The 11,694-nt window shown below is 32.8% G+C and overlaps 1 protein-coding gene across 2 annotated transcripts in view; it reads right to left on the bottom strand.

The window, feature by feature from the left end:
• Window positions 1–1,122: 1,122 nt before the first annotated feature.
• METTL15 (methyltransferase 15, mitochondrial 12S rRNA N4-cytidine) overlaps window positions 1,123–11,694 on the bottom strand; it is a 202,309-nt gene continuing 191,737 nt past the window's right edge. For both annotated transcript variants that reach the window (XM_068554985.1, XM_068554984.1), the window contains exon 6: window positions 1,123–2,000. In XM_068554985.1, coding sequence (XP_068411086.1) covers window positions 1,555–2,000 — 446 coding nt within the window. In that variant the 3' untranslated portion in view covers window positions 1,123–1,554. The remainder of the gene's footprint in view (window positions 2,001–11,694) is intronic.

Genomic DNA, 11,694 nt, shown 5'->3' with positions numbered 1-11,694 from the left:
CAAACTTGGGAACTAAAGTTAAATATTACAGAGGTAGACAAAGTAAGTCTGAGGTAAATTCAAGTATTTAATTCTTATCTTTTGCCCATATAGTTATGTTGATATTTTATTCATTGGATTCACCAACTTAGAGTTTGTAATCATAATTGAGAAGATGAATTTTTCCTGTATTTGAATAAATAGTTTACTGAGCAAATTAATAGTATAAATATGACTTCAAGGGAAACTACTTAAGAAAACAATCATTTACATGAACCTTTAATGAACATGCCCATGTATCCTTTTACTAATTACCTCTTATTCATCCTTCAAGTCACAAATCAAGCACCATGTTGTCAGACCTGGTTTCCTTCAGTAGATGAAACCCCTACTAGACGTACTTATGGTACCTTGCACTACTTCTTTATAGCCCTTACCGCTTTGCCAATTTTATACTAATATTTATGATTATTTAACTACCATTGCTCTTCTCGGCTAGACTATAAACTCCACAGGACTGATACTATGGGCTATGTGTATTTTACTCGTCTTTGTTTCTTTGCCTAGTTCAGTACTTGCTGCATAACTGAATAAACTAGAAGTGCATATTTATGTATAAAAAGTTATATGAATACTGAATCAATTTCATTAATTTGTTAAAGAGTTTGTTTATTTTGTAAATAAAATCATTACATTGATTTTAGTATCTGGAAGAGATAACATACTTTTCCATTTCAAATAGACTTTGAATATTTCAAATAGCCCAATTTAAAATTGCAGGATTCAAATGATGAGAGATTTTTATTTATCAAAAGCATTCTGGGCTATTATTAAAATAAACACAATTGACTTTAAATATAAGTTTTGTGAAACATTCTCTGTGAGAGCTATTAGAGCAATTCTACATTTTTAGTTGCTAATATATGAAAACATGGCACATATCATACTGAAAAATCCCTTTAAAACAATGAACACTGTAATTTCAGTAATGAAATTTATCAGTATAATGCATTTTTAAAATAATACTTGAATATTTTAAATTTTCATAGTACCTATATTTGAGAAAGCTATAGTAGTAATTAATTATTCCCAAGTAGGAAAATTAAAATTCATTTTATGATCATTATTAATTATTTGAGTTATAGACAGTCTGTTGCAAATCTGAATATCTAAATTCAGAATTTGGGCATGCAGATATAATTATAATCTCTCTTTTGACAGCTTGAATCTACATAGTTAAGTAAATACACATATTCTTCTCTTCTCCTTCTTCTTCTTCTTTTTAAAAAAATTTCCTGGTTAGAGAAAGGACTGCATTTCAAAAGTCAAATATAATGCTAAGATAAACAATTTTTCCAGTTTTGAGACACTGCTGCTTCTTGAATTGAGCTATCTGTGTCACGCTAATATTTCCTACATTTTCTTTTTGAGAAAAAAATGCTAAATACCCCTTATTTCCACACATATATAGTACATATCTCTATATATCCCACACTTTCTTATATTAGGCTGTTCAGGAATATTACACGAGAAACTGTGAGGAAGAACTTGAAGAATCAGATGATGATAACTTTCTCATAATTTGATAGCTGCTCTAAGCTTGGCTGAGCGTCCTCTGGGGTTATCTTGTACATCTTGATCTTCCGGAGTAAGCACCTTCTTATGCATCACTTTCCACATTAAAGGGGCCCTTCCTATAGAGACTCCTTCCGTGTTTTCATGATCTGAATCCAACTGTGATTTTTGTATCACCTTCTGTCTAGCACTTAGGTTAAACCTTTCTGTCATGCTTATCCCAAGCAGGAATCGTTTGATGATGCGATCCTCCAGTGAATGGAAGGAGAGGGCAACAAGGCGACCACCAGGTCTCAGAAACTTCTGAGCTGTCTTCAGTCCTGTGTAAAGTTCATTGAGCTCATTGTTCACAAATATGCGAACAGCTTGGAAAGTCTTGGTAGCGATATGGGTAGATCGTTGTAGCAAGTCTTTTCGTGCATAAGTAGCAGAGGGAGGAAATGCACCTACAAACAGATTTTGTAAAAACAGGAAAAGAGGACAAATAGGTAACATTAATATTTTCCACTGTAAATTTACTGGGTTGTGTTGTGTGTATATTTAAGGAACTAAGTTTCCTTAGAAAACTGTGTCATTTCATCCATACTTCTCTATTTTATTTCTGACCCTTCCATCAAAGTTTAAAACTATTCTGTCAGAAACATCTTTCAGAAATCTTAAGGGTAAATGGAGTCAAACAAGAGCAGAGAAAGAGAAAAGGGTGAACAAATATTTGAAGAAATAATAATGAAAAACTTCCTAACTTTGATGAAAAATATTAACTCTCAGCTACAAAAAATTCAATGGACCTCAAATAGAACAAACAAAGAAAACTGCACCTAGATGCATCATGATCAAACTACTACAAGCTGAAGATAATAAGAAAAATCTTGAATACAACAAAGAAAAACAATATATTACATAGGAGAACAAAAATATGATTAACAGCTAATCTCTCATTAGGATAATGGAGCCTATCAGACACTGGAATAACATTCAGATTGTTAAGGAAAAAAAAACCTGTCTTCCAAGAAAGCTATTTTAAAACCATTCTTCAAAATTAAAGGTTCAAAGACATTTTCAAATAAATTTTAAAACGAGAAAATTCATTGCTAACAGCTCTAAATTTAAGAAATGCAAAACGAAATACTTCAGGCTGAAATAAAATAACATCAGGTGATAACTTGGATAGAGAGAGGGTAATGAAAATACGAGTGATATGATATGAAGAAAAGAAATAATTCTCTTAATTTCTTAAAAGACAGGACTGTCTTTCTGTCATTCTTAATTTCTTTAAAAGGCAAGACTCTAAGTAAAATTATAACATAATATTCTTGGTTTTATAATATAGATATAGATATGTATTGTATATGACAGCAACAGCACAAAGGATGAGAGTGTGTAAATGAAACTACACTAGTACAAGGTTCCTATATTTTACTGGAAGTTAACGTTGCATATTGTGGTCCCTAGAGCAATAACAAAAAATAATGCAAAGAAATAAAGCTAATAAGTGAATACAGAATAAAAATAATCCACAAAATATTGTTTAACACAAAAGAAGGCAGAAGAACAGGAAAATAAAAATGAGACAAAGAGAAGACAAATAGCAAAATGTCAGACAATAAATCCAAATATAAAAATAATCACATTAAATGTAAGGGTACTAAACACTCCAATAAAAACGCAGAGACTGACTGAAAACTAGCAAGACCTAATTATACATTGTCTACAGAAATGCACATTAAATATAAAAACACAAATAAAAGTAAGCAAGAGGCTGTGAAAAAGTATACCATGTAGAGATTAAGCATAAAAAAAACCAGAGAGACTATACTACCATTAGACAAAATAAACTTTTAAAAAGAAGAACTGCTAGACCCCAAAATAAACATTTACTATTGAGAAAAATGATCAAGACAGCAGGAAGATACAATTACAAATGCATATGCACCAAATAACATAGTTCCAAAAATTTACATGTCTCAGAAAAATGACCCACATTTATATAGGCAATTATGTTTTGACCAAAATGTCAACTTAATTCAACGGAGAAAGAACAGATTTTCAATGAAAGTGATTATTTGTACAAAATGAAATGAACTTCAACCCTTACTCCACACCATACACAAAAATTAATTCAAAATGGATCATGGACCTAAGAGTAAACACTAAAACCATAAAATATATATCTGACAAACCTCTCTTATTCAGCACATATAAGGGAATCTCACAATTTAGTAACAGTTCACATTTAGTAATCTGTAGCTCCGGTAGTAAAGTACATTAAGACACATCTGATTAATCTTCTTAGGAAACTGGATCAGAGAAGGGGAGAAATAATATTTTACCTGTACCACAGAGCTGAGAACCCGGCAGCCTGACGTTAACCAAATCAGCGTTATAGGTTCACCCTTCCCTCTACAAAATCTACTTTGCTGAAAGGCTAGAAAACGTTAGACATTAGGGAATTTATCTTCCAACAACCAGGTCTCTCAGAAACAAAATGCCAAAGTCAAAGCTGAGGAGGGAGGTCAACTTCTTTCCCTTTGCTATTCAATTTCTCCATTTTCCGGGAAAGAGTTTTGGTCACTGGGCAATGTATTTCAAAACATTCTAAGGATCTGAACAAACATGCAACTGTTCATGATTTAGAGCTTGGATTTAGAGAACGCTTCAAGAAGGTTGCATTCCTGAAGTCCTTACGTGATTCAAACCTTGCCTAATTCAACGCTAATTTTTTCAAAGGAGAAATGTAATATAAAATACATTTTAATGTATATGGATTTTAATGTAAAATAGGAGGTAAACATTCATGGAGCATATGGATCAACAAATACTGTAGGATATTTTTGCTTTAAGGTTTAAAAAATTGTTTTTCTTATCATCTCTAATATTTTGTAGAAATTAAAATCATGGTTCAACATGGTAATTGCTTAGCTTTCTTTGCATTTTATCACATTTCAAAGATATATATTTGAGGATGTGTTTTTTAACGTAGCACCCTGAATTAGCCATGCCTGGATATGTGTTAACTAAATTGATGAAATGATAGAAAAGCAGAGAGCTTAATTAACAGTTCCTTGATATTATCTTTAAATGTTTTTGAAAGCTAATAAAAATAGGAAATGTTAAAATAACAAAGTAATGTCTGAAATCCCCACAGAAATTCTAATATAAACAACAGCATTGGTTCATTTGACATGACAAAGTATGGTAGGCATTTCTGTTTACCAGCTAAAATGGCACCTTCCTCTGCTATAATTATAGTTTATAATTCATTCAGCCAGCTAGTTATGAAACTATGAGATTCCAGACTGATTGTTTTAATTGAAGAAATCTGTTTTTATTTCAAAGTATTCACATAAAGTGAGACTTTATTAACATTTTATATTATGCAATGTCAAGTTTATATAATTCATGTTCACATTAAGTACATCCACACTATCTATGAATCTGGAGCTCACAAATTAACACCACTGTGACCAGATAAGCTTGTCTTTCTAAGGTCTAATTAGGCCTTGTCAATATCATATCATGGAGAAAGAAAATAAGAGCTTTTGTTTATATTTAGGAATGGATGATCCTGAAGATAATAGGATAACTACATTCCATGAAGCTTTCCTTCTGGGGCTTTCTTACTTTTGTTTAGGGAATTCTAATATGGACTATGTCCACTGGATTTCTTGGGAAGGATTTCTAGGTGTGGTCCTGTCAGCCTCCTCAAGTCCCATTTTTAGGGAGATGACAAGGGCCTGCAATGGGCAACGTGTTTCGTGCAGCTTTTTGGTGCTGCTCTGGGGATGAAAGGCACATATCCTCCCTTCCTTTATACCGGCACTTTTGTGTCTGTAATTTATGGGAAGAGAGGTTGACAATGCAGATTGTGTAAAATGAAATAAAGAAACAAAAGTATATAAAATAGCATATGGTAATGAAAATTAATGTAGTAAAAACAAAACATCAACAGGCATTGTTACAAACAGACAAGAATATAAGAAAAGACAATACTGCTATCAAGAATTAAGCAAGATTCTTTGTCTGAATTGGAAACTTTAAAGACAATGAGTAAATGTCCTGTGCCTCTGAGGTAGCAAAAAAGTGTTTCCTTGTGAAAGTCACTGGTCAGAGAGCAACTCTGCCACAGAGTTCTCTTAGGTATGCATAGACTAGGTAGGAACATTTGCCTACAGGTCATCAGGAAAAAAAGATTCAAAAACTATACCAGAACCAATGCCTACCTATGAGCTGGAATCTGATTTAGGCCATAGGAAGAAAAATATTAGTGATACATGCTCCCTGACTCTGAGGAGCGGGCTGTTTTGCAATCCTTCACTGCTTTCTCATCTCCCATATCCTGTTATCAGAAATAGAAACTGGTCTCTCTGTTTTTCCATTTCCTGAGCTTAATCACAAAGTCTTGTATGGCTAATTCATTTGATTAAGGCAGAGAGCAGGTAAGACAAAATATGGACTCAATCACAATTTGGGTCATTTGGTTTGGTACTGAGAGAAAATCTCCTTTTTCTGGTTTATAGTCCATCAACAGATTTATTTCACACCAGGCCAATGTATATTAGTTCTAAGTGGGAAGAGGTGTGCTTACTCTTCACATAGTACTTATCACACTACTGTGATTACTAGTTTGCTTGCCTGTCTTACTCGACTCTGATCTCCTTGTGAACAGGAACTATTTCATGTTAACTCATATCCCTCCTGCTTAATAGAGAAGCTTATGATTCTTAACCTTGACTGCACATCAGAGTCACCTGTGGAGCTTTTGAAAAAATAAAGATGCTTGGCTGAAGTCCAGACCTATTGAATCAGTTTCAGGGGTTTATTACACAGGAATCAGTACTTTTAAAAAGCTTTACAGAGGATTTTGACTTGCAGCCAAAATTAAAAACTACTGTAGTAAACACTCGGTAAATGTTTGTTAAAAAGATAATGAATAGATAATGAACAAAAAATATGTATAAATGAATAAAAATCCAGGGCCATAACTACAAAGTTTCATTCACATCATTGGATGGATATATGAAGAGTATAATATCCAGTTACATCAATAAGTGACTAAATGAAGAACATAATATTTTTAGTCAGAGAAAACATTATGAATAGAATTTTTAAATAATGTCATGAAACAAACCCCATCCTATATCCTACTTTTTGGCCATATATGATTGTGCGTACCAAATTATGATTTTAATGGGACAACTGAACTCTTAAATTTGCTAACAATATCATTGTCTCAATACAACTGTATGCATGTATTTAATGATACCTGATACTGACTGGGAATGTCCTTAATGAATCAATCATTTGCACATGCAGTGGAGCAACTGCAAATATTCTGAACCTTAGGCCATGCAAGCTTGAAAGTCTTTATTATCTGAAATGGGCAAATGTGCAAAGTGAACTTTATTTTTGCATATTCTTTTACAGAATAAAATAAGACATGAGAATGTATTGGTAAGATTTGGAAATTTACAGTAAAAAAATTCATCAAGATCTTCAGTGGTTTAAGTTCAAATTCCCCCCCAAAGATTAATGCATTAATTAATTAATATTATAATTGAGATTAATTAATATTGTTGGGATTTTTAGGTTAACTATTTCACTTAACACCTTTGAAATCCTAAACGACAAGTTTTCTCAGTTCTTCAAAATAGCAGAACTGTTTTCCTCTTAACACCTTAAAATAGCAAAATTATGTCAGTAAAATTCCTACAAAAGGAAATTAAAAGCTAATAGACATTCAATACCAAGTTAAGATGTTTTCAAGTTAAGTACACTTTTAAAAAAATGTGTATTTAAGAATAAATGAACATTAAACCCACTATGGGATAACAAGTTCTAATTTCAGTATAACCTTAAGACATTAATTGGCACTTACCTCTCTCACAGTAATGCTGGGAAAATTCATAACATAAGAGATCGACCCTAGCTATTCAAGAAAAGTTTTGAAGTGTTCTGCCTCACTAGAGGCACTCCGTTCTCACATTCCAGATCAGGCTCGTTTGCAGTGGTACTTTACAATGCCTGACAGTTTCATATCCTTATTCTTTTCTTCCTCTCATATCAGCAAATTCTGGTGACTCTTTATCTGGAATGCATGCAGAACCCTACCACTTCACACCAGTTCCACTGCTCTCACCCTACTCCAAGCCATCATCATCTTTTCCACACAGTCATCAGACAGGTCTTTTGTGTACAAAAACTGGATGTCATTCCACGGTTCAAAACCTCTAGTATCTTCCTATCACATGAAATAGGAACTGAAATTCTTCTTACCTTGGCCAAATGTCCCTATGCTATATACAATTTCTGTTTCTCACCACCCCCATTTCTCTGAACTCATCTCCTGATCTCGAGCTCTGTAATCTTAACTAATTCATGGCATGTTCATCCTGGGTCCTTTGACCTGTACCAAGAATATCTATCTGCCTATATATACCTGGATGGGTTACTCCTTACTTCACTCAGGTCTCTTCTCAAACACTGCAGAATTAGAAAAGAAAAATAGCACCCTGTCACTGGAGTCCCCTTACATGGTCTTATGACTTTTTTTTTTCATAATACCTTATCAGGGATAATATTTATTTGTTTACCATCTGTCTTCCTCCACTAGAATATACACTCAGTGAAAACAGAGACTTTGTTAACTGCTATAAATCTTTTACAGCAAGAAGAGTTAGTAGATTGAAAGAATGATTGTATTTGTACTTTAAAGTTATAAACGTAGTCATTGTTAAAAAAACAAAAACAAAAGCAAAAAGATATATTATCTGTAGTATATGCAGTAAAATGTTAATGTCACTACTCCTTAAATTCCACCCTAAGAGGCAATCAAGAGGTATACTTTCTAACTTTTTTCTTAATAGATATATATGACACTTGTATATAAATGTATGTACATGCATACATATATATATTTGTAAAAAGGGAATGATCTATACAATATCTGCAACTTGTTTAATTACCTTACTTTTAAAAATAATTTCAGTTGTATAGACACATTATAGTCCATTTTGTTTGTTCATTTAACAAATGTTTATACTGTCAAGAACAGTACCAGCTAACTGGGAATGGTAATTAAGGTAGAGGCAGTCTCTACTTTGGTGGAGCTCATATTGCCACCACAGCAAGAATATTTGGGATGTTTTCTATTTTTACTATCACAAAAAAATGCTGCAGTAAACACGTGAACTGCACATTTTAAAAAATTCTACGTGGCAGAAAACCTCTACAAAGTAAAAAGTCACAATCTGGGAAAAATACTTTAACTGTAAGTGAACTTGTGATAGTATGCCTGTAGAATTAGTGTTAGGTCAAAGGCTGTTTATGCCCATTTAAATTTGAATCAATGCTTCTAAATTTACTGTCTAAATAGATTGTACCAGTTTACTTCCACCAATATTATTTGACAGAGTCCACCTCCCCACGTACTCAACTAGTACTGGAAACTATTACTTTTTGTAACTTAGACTAGTCTAATAGTAGGCAAATGATAGCTTATAGTTGTTTTAATTTGCATTTCTTTGGCAATTAGTATAAGTGGGCATCCTCTCAAATCTAATGACCATTTGATTTTAGCTATGAATTGCTTGAAAAACCCCTTAATGTGTTGTCGCGTTTTTCTTTATTGATTTGGCAGAACTATTTATAAAATAAAGATATAAAGCATTTTCCTCTCATATATAGTTACAAATATTTTTCCTGCATTGTGACTGTCTTTTTACTTTGTAGATTTTTTTCTGCTATATAAAAATTTAGAATTTTCTGCTATATAGAAATTTTTCATGTCTTTTAGATTTTGTCAAGTTTAGGAAGGCTTTCCTCACTCCAAGATTATAGATAGAACCAACTCTATGTTTTTCTGGTATATTTCTGGTTTTATTTCTTACATTTAAATATTTGATCCACGAGAAGTTTAATTTTTAGTATAGTATGAAGTAGGGATCTAACTTTATTTTTTAAAAACCACATAGCTAATTGCCCTATTTATGAAATAGTATGTTATTTCCCTACTCATTTGAAGTACTGCTTTGATCATATACTACACTTTTAGATACAAATCTGCTTCTGGATTCTCAATTGTGTTGCACTGACGTATTTCTCTATTTTTCTGCTAATACCAGGTTATTACTGCTTTAAAAAATTTTCCAGTACGTTTTGCTATCAGGTGGAGTAAGTCCCCCTTTCCCATGCCATTATCTTTCTTTTTAAAATTTTTTTGGGTATTTTTATTCACTTATTATTCCAAATTAAATTTAGAAATAATAAAGTATATAATGATAAACATTTTGATTGGAATTACAGTAAATTTCTAAACTGATCTGGAAAAATTTACATTATCATATCAAACAATCCATCCAAGAAACAGTATTTCCATTAATATTTTACATGTCCTTCATTAAAGTTGAATAGTTGTCTTCACTTAAGTCATGGTCAGGCTATTTGTAAGTACTGTGTTTATACATACACATTTTAACCATCCCTATGGAAAAGCATAAGAAATGATAACATTATATTAAGATGACATGATGTAACAGAAATAGGGCTAAACTTTAGAAAGGAGAGACTAGGCTCAGTATAAGATCTTTTACATTTTTATGGCTGTTTGATGTGGGGCAATAGCACAACTTCTGAGTTTGTTTCCCCACTAGAAGATGAGGTGATAACACTTCTCACAGGATTATTCTGAAAATCAAATAAAGAAAATATTCAGGAGCACCTAGTGCACACTTGGCATAAAGTAGTCACTTTACGAATGTTATTCACACATTTATTTATTATTCTCAGTTGTAAAATGGAATAAGTGATGAGGGGATTTGATAGGTTAATTTGAGGTTCTGCCAAACTAATTTTACTTTCATCCCGAACTAATAGCACAGTAGGTAGGATAGAGGGCTGCTGAAAACCCCTGAAGCATCTGAGTAATGCTTATTGGATTTAGGCATCAGACTAAAACACCTCAGCATCCAGAATGAAGTTAAAATGTTCCTTATGTACAAATTAATGGCGTACTTCTAAGTTTACTAAGCAGTATTTAGGCCTTAAAAGTATGAAGACTTAGCATGGCATAGGAATGAGAAATCATTAAAAGAATTTTTTTCCAGTTTGACCTTGACTTATAATAACTGATGCTAAGAATTAAAACCCTAATTTCATTAACCTAAACCTTCCAGATTGCACTCACCTGTCCAGGAGATTATCTTCCATAATTACACTCCTAGATTCCTCTTGCCACCTAACTATACAACTTGTATTATGGCATTCTAAGCACATAATATTCTTTCTCTGTTCTTTTTTTATTTCTTTGCTTTAGTTCTCATGGAACATTTTTCTGCACAGGTTATCTGCTTTCTTAGGCACAGTTCCACAAGGATAAAATATATTTGGAGTCATTTTAAACCAGGCCCATTGTTTTCACAGCTCCAAAAAACCCAGTAATTACATCCTGAATGATGTATATCAGTAATTACAGCATCATTCACTTAGCCAATATTTATTATGTACAATGTAGTAAACACTGGGGATTAAAATGTTTATGAAGACATAGTCCTTGTCCTCAAGAAATTCAAACCCAAAGAAGAAAAGATAAATAAATAAATATTGGGAAGAGGGTTATAAAGGATTGTACATACTATTAAGGGAAGGAGGAGGAGGAGGAGGGGGAGGGGGAGTGGAGAGGGAGGGGGAAGGGATCTTTGGCCCTCATATAGACAGCATTTTCCAAACTACTGTTCTGCAGAGCAGTGATCTTGTAAACTATAGCACTTGCACCCCCAACCAAACACCAATGTGTCTGTTGTAAGTCTGAGAAACACAGCATGCTATACTCCTCTTTTGGAGACTCACAGTACCCATTAGCATGGTAAAGCTCTGAAGGCAACCGTTTAACTTTGTTTACCTAGCATGTCCAAACTTTTTGAAACAGAACTTTTGATTTTTAATAACAACTATTTATTCCATAGAACTCGTTTGCTGGGTAACACACTTTGGAAAATATTGAAAATAGGTTTTGTGTTAATCACTTTACAAATATCTTAATTACATCGTTAAATCCCTATAATAATCCTGAGAGGTAAGAAGTAAATATCCTTATTTCCATTTAAAGGTCAAAAACAAAGGTGTAAAATGTATCTTCTCAAGTTC

Source organism: Eschrichtius robustus, chromosome 11 (assembly GCF_028021215.1).
Source record: "Eschrichtius robustus isolate mEscRob2 chromosome 11, mEscRob2.pri, whole genome shotgun sequence".
NCBI lineage: Eukaryota > Metazoa > Chordata > Mammalia > Artiodactyla > Eschrichtiidae > Eschrichtius > Eschrichtius robustus.
The sequence above is the reverse complement of the archived record's forward strand: the minus strand, read 5'-3'. Positions and strand labels throughout refer to the sequence as shown.